This window comes from Castor canadensis, chromosome 1 (genome assembly GCF_047511655.1).
Source record: "Castor canadensis chromosome 1, mCasCan1.hap1v2, whole genome shotgun sequence".
Classification (NCBI taxonomy): Eukaryota; Metazoa; Chordata; class Mammalia; order Rodentia; family Castoridae; genus Castor; species Castor canadensis.
This window is the reverse complement of record NC_133386.1, coordinates 132,393,940-132,410,173: the sequence shown is the minus strand read 5'-3', so window position 1 is coordinate 132,410,173 and position 16,234 is coordinate 132,393,940. Positions and strand designations below refer to the sequence as shown.

The 16,234-nt window shown below is 37.9% G+C and overlaps 1 protein-coding gene across 3 annotated transcripts in view; it reads left to right on the top strand.

Annotated features, from left to right (window-relative positions):
- Positions 1 to 16,234, top strand: part of Uvrag (UV radiation resistance associated) — a 322,555-nt gene that overhangs the window by 42,012 nt on the left and 264,309 nt on the right. For 2 of the 3 annotated variants that reach the window (XM_074082663.1, XM_074082669.1), the window contains exon 3: positions 1,809 to 1,843. In XM_074082663.1, coding sequence (XP_073938764.1) covers positions 1,809 to 1,843 — 35 coding nt within the window. Of the gene's footprint in view, positions 1 to 1,808; positions 1,901 to 16,234 lie in introns of those variants that run through there. The other variant, XM_074082674.1, reaches the window with a different exon arrangement.

Sequence of the window (16,234 nt, the reverse complement as noted above, 5' to 3'; positions counted from 1 at the left end):
CTTCCTCTTCTTTTTTTTTTTAATGTCATGCTGGGGATTGGTCCAACAGCTTGGTACATGGTAAACAAGCTCTCTACCACTGAGCTACATCCCCAGCTCTTTCTCTTTATTATTTAAAAATAGTTGTTCTTAATGGAAAAATAAGAAAACTGTCAATCAGTCAATGAATGTTATTGGCCAAATCCCATCACCTAAGATAAACATTGTGAACACATTTATAAAAATTGGGTCATGTTGTAAGTCCTTTTTCAGGATCTGTTTTTTCCCTTAATAATTGTGATTAATTCTCATAAAACAGAATAATGCACTGGTGGCTTACGCCTATAATCCTAGTTATTTGAGAGGCTGAGATTGAAAAGATTGAAGTTCAGAGCCAGCCTGGGTAAAGAGTTCTTGAGACCCCCATCTCCAGATAACCAGAGCAAAAGACTGGAAGTGTTGCTCAAGCAGTAGAGAACCTGTTTTGCAAGCATGAATCCCTGAGTTCAAATCCCAGTCCCACCAAAACCACAAAACAAATCAAATGTATAATAATAATTTTTTTGGAAGACCAAGATAAAATAGTATAGGTTTTTTTTTGGAAGACCAAGATAAAATAGTATGCTCATCTTAACCAAAAGCTCCTGCCCATAAGAGTTTTGTGTTTAGGTTTTAAGCTTTAGGCATTACTGGACCACCCTGACATCTTCAACACTTTTGAGTTCCATGTGTACTATTACATACTCAATCTTTTTAAGTTCATTATTTTTAATCCTATGTCTAAGCATAATCTGTGAAATTGTTTATCCAATAAAAAATATTTATGGAGTTTATATCTGTGCCAAGAATGTTGTTAGATGCTGAGGAAATGGTAGTTGTACAGAACAAACACTGCTACCCTTAGAGGGGAAGGAATATGAGAGACATAAATTTCAACCTATTAGAGAAAAAAGTTTGTGCATATATTACCTCAGATCATCTCAAGTGGCTTGCGGGTGTGGCTCAGTGTAGAGTGCTTGCATTGCATGTGTGAGGCCCTGGGCTCAATCCCAATCACTGCCCCCAAATAAACAAAAAACCAAAACCAAAGCCATTTCAGCCCTAATGGTGTGTAGATCACTCTTGGGAATGTTGCCCTATAACAACGAGGCTATAGGAGGCAACTCAGGCCATGTGCACAGGAATGTCAGAGGGTTGTTGGGGATATCTGTCAGAACTTCTAACATACTTTCATATTGTTTTTGGGTTTTGTAACCTTTACCAGTATGTATGAAGTTTTGTTGAATCATGAAATTTTTATGTTTACAAGAGGAACTTGTATTATTGCTCGAATTCTCTAAGTTGTCTAGTGAAGAAATAGACCTAAGAAAATTAAAGAGGCCAGATGTTAGTACCAGAGGTAGAAGGAGAGCTTAGGTTATCTGGTTGCTAGATCAGTGTTTGTTCCACAAGACTACAAGGGGTGACCACTAGAGGTGTTTGAGAAAAGCAGTAGATGAAGTCATTTGTAGAGAATGGAAATGGGAAGGAAGAAGAAAGTTTGAGTTTTTAAGGGCTCAAATTAGAATATGTGGTAAAGGGAGCTAGGTAGATAACAGTCATTAAATTAAATGTGAAAACCTTCTTCACTGATGTTTTTCCCCTTTAAAACACTTTTATTTAATCTGTTTTTATTTTTTCTAATGGATAAAGATAACAGAGGGAATAGATCTCTTTAAAATATCTCAATGTTTAGTAGAGTATATGTTCAAAAACTTACAGGATTAAGAGAGAGTTAATGAGCTTATTTACTTTCATATTACTTAATTGTTCTTTTTCTTCTTTTCCAGAATTTTATAGAAGTGAAGTGATTAAGAATTCCTTGGTAAGTTTGCTTTCTGACAGGTACACATGACCAAGCCTGTAACCCCTGCTTCAAAAGGTACAGACATGTTAATAAAGTTGAGGTTCTGTTCTCATATTGTGACACGTAGGCATATCTGCTCAGTTGTTGCTAAGTCATCACTCGTGTTCATTGCTGTATCTGGTGCTTACAACATGCCTGGCATGCAGTAGGTGCTTGATAAGTGTTTATTGAAAGAACTAATATTAACTGAAAGTTTGTTAAAAGCTTCAAATTAAATCTGTTAAAAACTCAAATTCTGTAATTTTGCCACTTCCATTCATATAAAGAGGATTTTGACTATTTGGCTTGCCAAACATCATAATAAATGATTTATTTGTTCAGCTAGAAGTTCTTAAGATTTGTGTAGGGCCTTTGTATGGAGCACCTTGTTTCTTGGCAACAGCATTTCTTAGAAAGTTGGAAGTGTCCTACTTTTAATAATGTGTACACTAGAATTTGCATAAATGACTCAATTTATTAGGCTGTATTGAAATAAAGAAGAGCTTGTTGGTAGTGAATATATCCTTTTAGTGGTCTAGGATTATACTGTCCCCTTTTTCAACCTTGATCCTAATACTCTTTCCTCACTTACTGTGTTCCAGACATACCTCCCTCTTTCAGTGTTCTAGACATGCGACCTTATCTTATTACTTATGACTGGATGCTTATTTCCTCAGCTCTTCATTTGGTTGAAGAGGTCTGTCGGGTTTCATGTCATTTCAGCAAGGCCTTCTGTGGCCATTCTCTCTAAAGTAGTTCCTTTCTCGTAGTCACGCTTTTTCATATCACTTATGTTTTTATTTTCTTTTGAGTGTTTATCACTGTGACTTGCCTATTTGTTTGAATTTCTTAACTGTCCCCCACCTACTAGAACATAAGCTCCATGGGGTTAGGGACCTTGTGGTCCATAGTAACCCTGGAGTCTAGAGCAGTTATAGATGCTTATTGACTATTTGTTAAATATTTGATAAATGGATATTAGTGATGCCTTATATTTACAGAATTCTTTTATGTATGTTTTCCCTTTTTGACCCTTAGAATAGCCTGTCAGGTAGATGGGACAGATCTCAAGAAATGATATCCAGAGAGGGCCATTGACTTTTGCAGAGTCACACAACTACAGGAGCAGAGCCCCAGAGCAGGCTTCTGTCTTCAAGTGTCTTCTACTCTTTCTTCCTTCTTAAACTGTCTTCTAAATCTATCATAATAGAGTAGGATCCTAGGCAGATGGCTTTGTTGAGCTCATCTCTGGGGGGAGGTCCAGTCACCAGTAAAACTCTGGTTCTGCAGGGCTTGAAATGACATATGATAAATGCCTCAACTCATGCCTGACAGAGTAGCTGCTGAGCAAATACTAGCTTCTCCTGGTTCAGGTGGAAAGAGAAGTGTTTTTTTTTTTTTTTTTCCATAGACAACTAAAAGCTAGGGGTGATTAGAGTAGAATTTTGCCTTGATTTATTCTACCTCCTTGCTTATGGTCAGAAGTTGGAGATGATTTTACAATATGCCATTGTTTTTTTTCACCTGGATTTGTGTCATAATGGGCCCTTATTCCATAGTGGTATTTTTAGTGTATCATTCTATATTAACATTGGTGTGTGTGTGTGTGTGTGTGTGTGTGTGTGTGTGTGTGTGTGTGTGTGTGTGTGTGTGTGTGTTAAGGAGATACTCTATGGCTTGAACCAAGTCTTTGGCCCCTAGCATTGTATTTACTTGATATTCAGTTGACTTCCTAGTTTGTATTTCTTTTCTTTTCTTTTTTTTGGTGGTACTGGGACTTGAACTCATGGCTTCATGCTTGCAAGGCACATGAACCTTTGAGTCGCACCTCTGGCCCCTTTTGCTCTGGTGATTTTTAGAGATAGGGTCTCGTTTTTTATGCCCAGGTCAGCCTGGACTGTGATCCTGTTTTATGCTTCTCTCTGTCACTGGAATGATAAGTGTTTGCTACTATGCCTAGCTTTTTTCCATTGAAGTGGGATCTCACAAACTTTTTTTGCCCAGACTTGCTTGGAATGGTAATTTTCCCACTCAGCCTCCTACATAGATTGGGGATGTCCCGCTGTGCCCAGCTGTTGGTTGAGACGGGGTTTCGCTAACTTTTATTCACAGGCTAACCTTGAACTGTGATCATCCTGAACTCAGCCTCCCAAGTAGTTAGGATTACAGGTATGAGGCACTGGCTCTAAGTCCCTGTGTCTAAACTTCTATCTGCTGTACCTTTGGTTACCATCTTCAGTTGCCTTGGAACTATGAATGGTGATAGCTCTTGCTAAGTGCATGCCTACTGAACACTGTTCCAAAAGGATATTGTAGGATGGATGCAAGACAGGGAGAGGGGCTGGGGCTGGAGATCAGTGGTAGGGCACTTGGGTAGCATGTGTGAGACCCTGTGTTAGATCTCCAGCACTGCTGACAAAACAAAAACCAACCAACCAGCCAGCCAAACAAACAAACAAACAAACAAAAAATAAGGAAGAGGATTGGACTTGTGTGTCCTTTTCAACTCACAGTTGTGTTTTGAGTATACCCCTTAGTAACATTTGCTTGCATTGCAGTTGTTCAGGAACATTGTCTCCCAGAGTAAGCGAAAGCTCTAGAACTCTTGAGACTGCAAATCTTTGTCCCTGCATTCCCAGTGTACTTCTTCTATGAGTGGTTGCTGAAGGAACGTTCATTTGTTGAAGTTCCTTTTAAGGGTGTTCTTTGGGATATTTTTGGCAAGGATTCCTTTTTCTTTCTTTTGTGTCTTAATATAGGCTCTATAAACTTCATTTGTTCTTTTCTTTCTTTTATTTATTTTCCTGAAATACTGTTATAATCAAACCTCAGCATTTCATAGCCAGAGTGGATTTTTTTTAAGTTTATTTTATTTTGTAATACTGGGATTTGAACTCAAGGCCTTCTACTTGCTAGTCAGGAACCCTACCACTCCACCAGCCCTGTTCTTTTTTTTTTGAAGGATCTCTTTTTTTGCTTTTGCTATCTCATTGTGATCTGGAGTCAGCAACTCCTAGAGTAGGCCAGACATAGTACATGCTTACCTCCTTTCTTGCTCTCTCTGAAGAACCACTGCCAAGTCCACATTCCCTACTTAGGATTTTGCAATTCTTAAGCTATTGTGATATTTGCTGAGTGAAGTTAGTAGTTTAAATGCTTCCATCCCTATGGGTTACCATTGTGCTTGGCAAATGTTTCTTGAAATGAATTCTTCCTGAAATGTGTTTACTGAATGACTTCTATGTTATATCCTAAAACCTCAATTCTCAATTAGGTATTAAAGAATTAGGCAAATATTTAAATACTTTATTTCTAGCTAAGGCTTGGGTGAATTTTCCCTCAGGTGAACCAAGTTGGTTTCTGATGAGGTTTTGAGTTTTCCGTTTTATTCATTTAACTTTGAAATGTAGACTGTCTTCTTGGGTTTATATGCTGAACTTGGTCCTCAGATCAGAGTGGCTTGATTTTTTGCCACTCTGATGTCAAAGGAAACATGGAAAAATGGACTCAAGAGTATTAAAAAGTGATTGAAAAGAGTACTGCTCTCAGAGGTTAGATAAGCTGTCCTTAGGTACCTATTCTGCACCGCTTTCTATCTTCTGAATCTTCCAGATTAGAGCTGTTCAGATTAGGGCTGCAGTGATGGTGATGTTCAGTGCACTGCCCGTTAACAGCTGCCACTAACCACATGTGGTCATTGAACACTTGAAATATGATTGAGTCTTGCTGCAGAATGGAATTTTAACTTTTATTTGGATTAGATAGCCATGTGTGGCTACTTACTTTTATTACATAACACAGTTTGAGATACTTCTGAAAAGCTTTCTTATAACCATTAGTAGAAGCTTCCTCTTTTCCTTTTTAAAAAGTACTTTGCTCTTTGTTGTTATACCACCAATACCATTCTAAATCAGTCTAATAGCTGTTTCTTTTATATGTAATGAACTACATGAAAGCAAGGATCTTGTGTTCTTCATAAAAATTTTGTAATTTTTATGGCTATTGTTCTGTGCTGTGCTTGGACCTGGCAAACAAACACAAAAATATGTATACATGTATTATAGAGCTAAATCTAAGTGGTCAGCTATAAGACTTAGTATGATTTTATATTCACCAAGAAAAAAGAAATTAAATAAAAAAACACTTCTAATTAAATTGAAGCACAGGTCCTGGGCAATGGTTTTGTGTGAGTTGTGATTGAATTTTACTGACCTCCTATTGCTTTGGAATTACATCCATTTCAAGGTATGTAGCATTCTTACCTTCCTTCCTTGATCTGTGATAGGGAATCCTTTTATATATATCTCAGCAATAAAATACAAATCAGTTTCCTCAGTTTGTGGGACTGTCTTTAAGTCTTCTAAGGATGTTTGGTGAGGTCATTTCTCCATTGACAAATATTTGTTTCTCACATGCCAAATTCATGCCCCATGTCTCTATGCCTTTTTGCCCAAACAAAATTTTAGTATTTTTGATTAAAGTTTGATGTCTATGCAGTACAGTTTATAGATAAGTATGTAGCTTGATGAACTATCTCACATTAAATTCACCCAAATAAGTAGCACCCAGATTGAGAAATAGAATGTTTTCATTTTTCTTTGCTCTAGAGGCCCCCTCATATCCTCCTCAGTCACTGTTACGCTCTTATTTTTAACACCATGAATTAATTTTACCTGTTTTTGAGCTTATATATATGAAATCATATAGTATGCAATCTTTGGTGTCTGAATTCCATATCTCAGCTTATTATTGTATAGTATTCCATTGAAAGTATATAATAAATGATCCATTTTTCTGTTGATAGACATTTGCTTAGTTTCTAGTTTTGAGCTGAATAGTGTTACTATAACTATTCTCCTGTATGTCTTCTAGTGAATGCCTGCGTGTTTTTCTGTTGGGTCTGTGTCTCAAAGTGAAATTGCTGAGAATATGCATATGATTAGCTAAAGGTACTGATCAGTTTTCCAAAATTATTGGTTATTCCAAGGTCTCTTATTATAAGTTTATGAGAGTTCTGGTTATAATACATTGTTGCAAACACTTGACACATATATAGTTATGTATATCTCTATATATGTTATATGTTATATATATTTCATCATACATGTTATATATATTGATAAATGTCAATATAAATAAAATATATTGATAAATGTCTATATAAATTATATATATATTTAAATTGTTTATAAATATGTACAGGATTTTTTTCATTTGAAATCAACACAGATATTAAATGACAATTAAACTCAGCACATGTAGTGCCAACAGGGTACCTAATTTAAAAGAATTGGTGGCTTGGCTTTCTGGAGCAACCGCTCAGACTCCTCTGGTGAATAGGGTAATGGTGAACTAGAGGAGACTAGTCCCGAGGCTCTGGATCCTGGGAAATCAGCAGGTGGTTGGGGAATCAAGGAGAAGCAGCTGCCGGTACCCAAAAAACTATCCTCAAGCGTGACTCACCTAGCCTTTCTCTGTGATCCACTCAACAAGGAGATGGACCAGGAGATGCAGGTGGTCAAGAAGCAAATGAGGAGCTTCTCCATTCCCTGTGATGCATAGTGCCCATGGTAGTAACTCCAAGATAGCGACTGCTTCAGCCCACTGAAGGGGTCACCATAGTGCAGTTCTCCTGAGACTGGATTCCAAAGGGCTTCAAAATATGGAAGTCAAACTATGCACCACCTCCAGAGACCTATACCTGAGAAGAAAACTCTGCCTTTACTGCTGGATATAGCAATAAAATGGTGGCATATCTAAAGACAGTGGTGATGCTGCCCCACAGAATGCTAAGAAAGCCAGGCCTCTGTTAGAAGGGGAGGAGCCACTGGAGTCAGCCCATCTCCTTTATGAAACTGAATTTATTAAGCAATTGGAGCCTGGTCATCAACATACTTCTAAAAAGTGCAAAATAGAACCAGGAAAGACCAAAAGTAGAAAACAACAAATGACAGAAATTTTTAGACTGCTACACTTGTTCAAATGTGACATTGGACAGATTAATTTGATATTGTGGATTACGACAAAACAGCTCCATGAAGGAATACCTGTATTGCCTCAAGAAATTTCCACTGTAGGACTCATTTTTTAAAATTTAAAACCTGGATATATTTAAAAGTCAAATGGTGACCTGTGATTGTGAAATTGGCAGTATGGAATTGACATGCTTTGAGAGTTTTGTTACATATTGACATGCCAGTGTTCTGTGAACCTTTTATACAGGAATATGTATTTAAAGTAAATATAGTGTAAAATCATCAATGTTTATACAGCATAAATTGAAAATAAAATTACTTATTAAAAGAATTGATAATAAGTATGACAGTTTTTAAGGGTATGCTTGTAGATACTGTGAGTCCTAAAGTCTGCCACCTGGTGGGTAAAGTTTTAGTACTTCATTGATTTTACTGTTTATCAAATCAGAATTCATCTTACAGTGTGAAGAAAAGAACATGTTAGAATTAATAACAAATGGCATATGTTAGATTGTAATAAATGTAATGGAGCAAAGTAAAGAAGAAAGAAATGAGGGAACAAACTGTGTATCTCTTTGTGGGAAAACTTGTAGGCCAAGAAACAGGAAAGTACAAAGAGAGACATTTATTTGAGGTTTTAAAAAAATGCCTCAGAAGTTGGACCAGGAACTAGAGAAAAGGTTAGATCAAGAAGGTAACACACATGGACAGGAAATCAATGTGAGTCAACTCCCTGTATAGCTATCCTTATCTCAACCAGCAAAAACCCTTGTTCCTTCCTATTATTGCTTATACTCTCTCTACAACAAAACTAGAGATAAGGGAAAAACAGTTTCTGCCGGGTATTGAGGGGTTGGGGGGGGAGAGGGAGGGGGCGGAGTGGGTGGTAAGGGAGGGGGTGGGGAGAGGGGGAGAAATGACCCAAACATTGTATGCACATATGAATAAAAAAAAAAAGGAAGATGGAGTGGAGTGTCTTGAGGTTTTGTTAGGCAAGTATGACAGATACAAGGTAATTGAGGATCAGGATAGCAGGGGAAATGACCTGGAGGGACAGGAATTGAGAGTCAAGGGCTAGATAGCATGTTCTTGAGGTTTTGGCAGGAATACAGTTACAGGTAATACAAAATTGGGAGGACCTGGTGGACAGGGGCTCACAACTTACTCATTTTTTCTATTTCGTATTGTCCCTAGCATAATGCTTCCCCTAGAGAAGTCCAATACATATCTGCTGCTTTGAGTAACTGGAAAATCCACCATGGGCAGATTTGATGGAGATGTGTCTCTAAGTTATATGTCAGAGTCACTGTTTCTTCTCAGATGCATTTTGCAGATAATTCTCAATGTCTTCAGCTTCGGCAAGCCATACCCTCCAAATATGTATATCTTTTTGGTTCAAAGGGAAGTTAGATCCTTGGTATGACTGAAGGGTCATTGGATTAAGTAATAACTAAAATGATTGAAGCAATAACAACGGACGTGACTAGCTAGATCCTCTAAAGTTAATTTTGTACATATACCAAAGTGGAGGCAAATTGTGTAATGAACCCATGTGCTATTGTCTTTATTAATTATAAAGTTAATTATTACATATTTTTCCAAAAGGAGTTTTTATTTATTTTTTTGGTGGTACTAGGAGTTTGAACTCAGGGCTTTGTGCTTGCTGCCAGCCCTTCTTGCTCTGGTTTCTTCGGAGATGGGGTCTCACTTTTTGCCTGGACCATGATCCTCCTGTCTTAAGCTTCCCGCTAACAGTTGGATGATAGGCACGCACTACTGCGCCTAGCTCTTTGTTGAGATGGGGTCTCACTAACTTTTTGCCTGTGCTGGCCATGATCCTTCTGATCTCAGCCATCTAAGTAGCTAGGATTACAGGATTGAGCACTGGCGCTGTGCTCAAAAGGGAGTTTTAGCTTTTATTAGAGATTAAAAAATCTCATGGTGGGAGTAAGAATGGGGATAGCTAATTTGTATGTGTTTTGAAATTTTTCTGTACACACACATTTCTTTAATAAAGAAGCATCAATTATTAAGTGCCCACCTGTTATTTAAGTAGCATGTTAGAAGTAATATGTACACATCCTAATAACAAAGCTGCAAGGTAAGAGAAACTCCTATTTTCTAGTTAAGGAAACAGACGGAGGAACTTCATCTAGGGTCACATACTGGTGACTAGTAACATTGACATTCAAGAGGCCAGCTCTCATTGCAGCCTCCTTTATATCACACTTCCTTCAACTGATTAAATATTGATTAGAAGTCTAATAGAGATCAGTGAGCCTTATAGTTGAATAAACAAAGTTTTAGAGCAATTACTTTTAGGGAAAGCATGTGACATAATTTATCAGCATGACAAAGTTCTATTGGAATTGCGACTGGGTTGATTTTAAATCTTTGAAGGAAAAAACTGACTAAACAGATTAAATACCTTTTATGAGTTACTGGCCTGTGTGATTTGCAAGCTGAGTTTAGATTTCAGTTGAATTGTGGCTGAGGTAATTAACATTTTTCTGTGTGTGTGTGTTTGCACACGTGTGTGCTGCTGATGTCGAATTATGTTCCCCTGTGTTAAGCTGCATCATCTTCAAGGTTTTCCAACCTCTATCTGTTTAAGTACACGATTGGGAGGGAGAATGAGATAATAAACATATGCAATTATAGTACCAGGGAAGAACAGGATGCTATGAAAACATGTAGGAGTGTTACTTATCTTAGTTGGGAGGGAGGAGTTAGGAAAGTCTTTTAACAATAATTAATTCCTAAGTTGAGTCATGAAGTTTGAGTAGAGGTGAATGAGATAGGGGAAAGAGTTTATTGATCTATGACTAATTTTAAAATCTGTGCAGTCCCAATGAGATCTTTTGCATGTTTTAGGAGAATTGGAACAACTTTTATGAATTCTTAGTTGTGTTTCTTACAACAATACATTTGTTATTTAGCATTATATTAATAATGGTAATAAATAATGATTTCAAGTTCTGGCAATAAATAATGAATTTAGGTCCTCTGGTGAGATTAGTCGGCAGTGAACGTTTCGAAGCTATAAATGCCCTAGTACTCTGCCACTGCACTTTCAGTGTGTATGGATTAGGACTCTAGAACTATTTCTTTCTAGAAATTGGGCGGGTATGTAAGGTTAAATATTAATAAATCATCTAGGTCTGTATAGTAAAAATATTGGGCAATGAATTCGTTGAATATGTGGCAGGCTGTGTCTGCCTGTATCTGAATGGACCACTTAGGAATTATTGCTCATTGTCTGGCAACTGTTTTGTGAAAGTATAAAGAAAAGTCTGTGATAAGAGGACTGACAATAGCTCTACTGTATTAATGTTGTATTGGCTTAGAAAGAAAACTCAGGTCATCTATTCAACCACATGAAATACTCCCCCTCAAAGACTTTTGATTTATTTTGTAATGAAGTATTTAAGAATGTTGAATACAACATTCCCCCAAACGTTCCCCCTTCCCACCATGCAAGATGGCCTTTCATGTACACTTGCTAAGTCTTCCCCTTTTTCACGTTGGAAAAGAGTGGTTATTTCTGGAACTTTATCACGTAGCACACTTACAGTGTAGTACACACATAGTAACCTGGTGCCTTTTCAAAGGAAACCAGATCAGTGTCACCAGATGAAGAAGTGGAACACGATTGGCTCCTGTGTTCTTCTTGCAGTCACTATTCCTTCCCACAGAGAGCCACTCTCCTGATTTCTTCCGGAGGACTAGCTCCGTGTGTCTGACACTCACGAGCAGCACTTTGCTCAGGATGATGTGGGACTGATCTGTGTCGTGCGTGTAGTTCGTTGATTCTAAGGTGCGTGTCCTTTGGCGAGCGTATGTCTGCATTTCTCTGGGATATGTACTTAGGAGTGCAACCATAGGCTAGGCTGTAGGTCATGTTCAGCTTTAGTAGAGAGATGTTGCCAAAAGGTTGCCAAAATATTTGTACCAATAACATCCTTAAGTGCAGCGTGAGGTTGTTAGTCATTCATATCCTTGCCCAAGCTTAGATTAGGTGTCTTTTAAATTTTAGCCATTTTGGTGAGATCATGGTATTATATTGTGACTTTAACTTATGCTTCCTCATAGACTGTTGTAGCTGAGACTTTTCCCCCATGTGTTTATTAGCTGTCAATGTTCTTTTCTAGTGAGGTACCTGTTCTGGAAAACATGCTAGTTAATGCCAACCAAGACTCAACAAACCCAGTGCAAGGAGACTTTATTTCTTAAGTTTATGAGATATATTTAATCTAACTTGATAGTTAAGAAGCTCTTTTTCATGTTTTCAGTTCTTGACTATTCAAGGATACATGGAGTTGGTGGCCTGTTAAATTCCAGTTATGTCAGATGTTGTCATTGGAATTTTCATACCCACATTACCTCTATTTTGGTCCCCTCCTTCTTCCCTTTCTTATGTAAGGGAAGATTATTTAATCTTTTCTCAAGGACACAATCATCATGAGGAACATCATTTATTATACTGCACTTGACCTTCAGGGGCTACCTGGGACACAGAGCCCAATTGCTTTGATGCAACATGGCCTACGTCTTAGAAAAAGTGATCTAATGCTTTCCTGTCTTCAGAGTCATATTCTAAGTTAGTCTTTCTGCTCCAAATAGAACATGTATTGTTATTCAAGCTACTTAATGTTTCCCAGTATCAGTTTCTCCGTTGAAAAATTAAGATAATGCCACAAATATGAAAACAGAATAATGAAACCTGTTAAAACTTGTTACTATTTCTGTTTTGCTTAAGCTCCATAAAAGTCTGTGAGGTAGTGGTTTTTTCATTTATTACACCTGAAGATGCTGAGGCAGGGAATTATGTAATTTAACAATGTAGCTCAATTATAGCACTTTCCCTTCCACTGCACTGCCTCTCAGCTGTCTTCATTGACAGACAAAGGCTGAAGTTAAGTGTGTCTTCTTGCTATTCCACAAGCCAGTGATTTGTCTGGTTGATTGTTACTGGTCACAATCCATCCACACGCCTAGTGATTACTCCTGTTTTTGCAGAGCTTTGTGGTTGGCCAGAGATTGGTTTGACTTTGTGCTCAAATACCTCAAACCATAATCTGCCAGTGGGTTGGGAGTACATTTCAAGTTCAGGCAGCTTTTTAGTCTTCTGCAACTATTGCTTTCTGCCTGGTCATCTAAGTTTTTTAATCTCCATGTAAGTGTCAGTCAGGAACACGTGGGTTGTTTGGACCTTCTATGGACTCTCCTCTGTGGATGCATGGGTTGCTTATCAAGGCCCCCTATATCTCAGTTTTCAGATTTCCCCATTAAATTTCTGGCTGGTTTGCTAGTCTATTGCTTATCCCAGCCAGGACTGTAACTTCAGGCTCTTGAGCTGCTGGACTTCCTCAGCTCACAGGGTCACTGAAAGCACTGCTGGGCTCAGGGTTTCTCCATGTTCCATTCCAAATCAAGTTGGGTCTCTCTGGCAGTGAACCTGATAGTTTTTACTACTTAGTCTTTCTCCCAAAGATAACAAATTTGCAGACTGAATTGGGGTTAGGTCTAAAAGCAAGGACAACAATGTCACCCACTCCCTTGTTTCTTTCTTTCTTTCTTTTTTTTTTTTTTAACTTCCTTGTTTTTATTTTATCATTTTTATGTTTACTCACGTGTATACATTGTTTGGGCCATGCCACCCCTCTCTCTCCCACCCCCCCACTTCCAGGCAGAACCTGTTCTGCCCTCTTGTTTTCTGTTTTTGTTGAAGAGAAAACATAAGGGATAATAATAAAGACATAGCATTTTTGCTAGTTTGGGATAAAGATAGCTATACAGAGAGATTCCTAGCATTGCTTCCATGCACTTGTGTATTACAACCCACATTGGTTCATCTCTGTCAGACCTCTTCACTATTTTCTAGTCCCCTTCCCCTAGTGGCCTTTGTCAGTTTAGGATTACTATATTCACTCCTCTACAGTGAGCACATCAATCACATTTAAGTTTTAGGTTTCCTTCCCTTTCCCTGTTCATCCTGTGCACATTCTCCCCTTAGTGTGTGACCCATGTCCAATAATATTGCTGCATTTGTTTTAGGTCTATAATCCACATAGAGGGAGAACAGGAGATTTTTGGCCTTCTGAGCCTGTCTAGCTTCGCTTAAGATGATGTTCTCCAGTTCCATCCACTTACTTGCGAATGACAAAATTTCATTCTTCTTTGTGGCAGAATAAAATTCCATTGTGTATAAATACCACATTTTCTTAATTCATTTGTGGCAGTGGGGCATCTTGGCTGTTTCCATAGCTTGGCTATTGTGAATAGTGCTGCAATAAACATGGGTGTGCAGGTCCCTTTGAAATAACCTGAGTCTCATTCTTTTGGGTATATCCCGAGGAGTGGTATTGCTGGATCATATGGCAGATCTATGTTTACCTTTTTAAGAATCCTCCATATTGTTTTCCAAAGTGGTTGTACTAGATTACATTCCCACCCGCAGTGTATGAGGGTTCCGTTTCCCCTGCATCCTCGCCAACATTTGTTGTTGTTGGTGTTCTTGATGGTAGCTATTCTGACAGGAGTTAGGTGGAATCTTAGTGTGGTTTTGATTTGCATTTCCTTTATGGCCAGGGATGGTAAGCATTTTTTCATGTTTTTTGGTCATTTGGACTTCTTCCTTTGACAAAGTTCTGTTTAGTTTAGTTGTCCATTTCTTTATTGGTTCACTGATTTTTGGGGAGTTTAGTTTTTTGAGCTCTCTGTGTATTCTGGTTATCAGTCCCTTGTCTGATGTATAGCTAGCAAGGATTTTTTCCTACTCTGTGGGTGGTCTCTTCAATTTAGAGACCATTTGTTTTGTTGTGCAGAAGTTTTTTAATTTCATGTAGTCCCACTTATCCATCCTTTTTCTTAGTTCCTGAGCTGCTTGAGTTCTACTGAGGAAGTCCTTGCTATACCTGTTGTTTCCAGAGTATTCCTTGCTCGTTCCTGTGCTAACCGCAAGATTTCAGGTCTACTATTAAGGTCCTTAATCCACGTTGAGTTGATGCTAATACAGGGTGATAGACATGGATTTAGTTTCAGTTTTCTGCAGGCAGATAACCACTTTTCCCAGTAACATTTGTTGAAGAGGCTGTCTTTTCTTCATCGTATGTTTTTGGCACCTTGTCAAAAATAAGGTGGACATAACTGTGTGGATTCATATCTGGATCCTCTGTTCTGTTCCATTGGTCTTCATTTCTGTTTTTGTGCCAGTACCATGCTGTTTTTATTGCTATGTCTTCGTAGTATAAAGTCGGGTATTGTGATACATCCAGTGTTGCTCTTGTTGCTCAGTATTGCCTTAGCTGTTTGCAGTCTTTTGTATTTTCAAATGAACTTTAGGTAGATTTTTCAGTCTCTGTGATGAATATCATTGGGATTTTGATGGGAATTGTGTTGAACATGTAGATTACTTTTGGTAGTACAGCCATTTTTACTATATTGATTCTTTCAATTCATGAACTTGGGAGATCTTTCTACCTTCTGTAGTCTTCTTTGATTTCTTTCTTCAGTGGTTTGTAGTTCTTCTTGTAGAGGTCATTCACATCATTTGTTAAGTTTATTCCTAGGTATTTGATTTTTTTGAGGCTATTGTAAATGGAATTGTTTCTCTTTATTCTTTCTCAATTTGTTCATTATTGGTGTATAGAAAGGCTACTGAGTTTTGTAAGTTGACTTTGTATCCTGCTATATTGCTGAAGCTGTTTATGGTGTCTAGGAGTTTTTTGGGAGGAATATTTTGGGTCTTTGAGGTATAAGATCATGTTGTCTACAAGTAGGGATACTTTGACTATTTTTTTACTTTTTATATTCCTTTTATTTCTTCTTCTTACCTTATTGCTCTGACTAGGAATTCCAGGACTGTGTTGAATAGGAGTGGGGAGAGTGGGCATCCTTGTCTTGTTCCTAACTTTAGAGGAAATGGTTTCAATTTTCCCCCATTAAGTATGATGTTGGCTATAGGGTTGTCATATATAGCCTTTGTAATGTTGAGGTACATTCCTTCCATTCCTAGTTTTCTTAGAGCTTTTATCATGAAGTGGTGTTGAATCTTATGAAAGGCCTCTATACATCTATTCAGATGATCAAGTGGTTTTTAATCTTTGCTTCTGTTATTGTATGTATTACATTTATTGATTTGTGTATGTTGAACCATCCCTGAATCCCTGGAATGAAAGTGACTTGGTCATAGTGAATGATCTTTCTGATATGTTGTTGGGTCTACGGCCATACCACCGTGAACACGCCTGATCTCGTCTAATATGTTGTTGGATTTGGTTTCCCATGGTTTTATTGAGAATTTTTGCATCAGTATTCATTAAAGAGATTGGACTATACTCCTTTTTGGATATGTCCTTGTCCAGTTTTGGGAGGAGTGTAATACTGGTTTCAT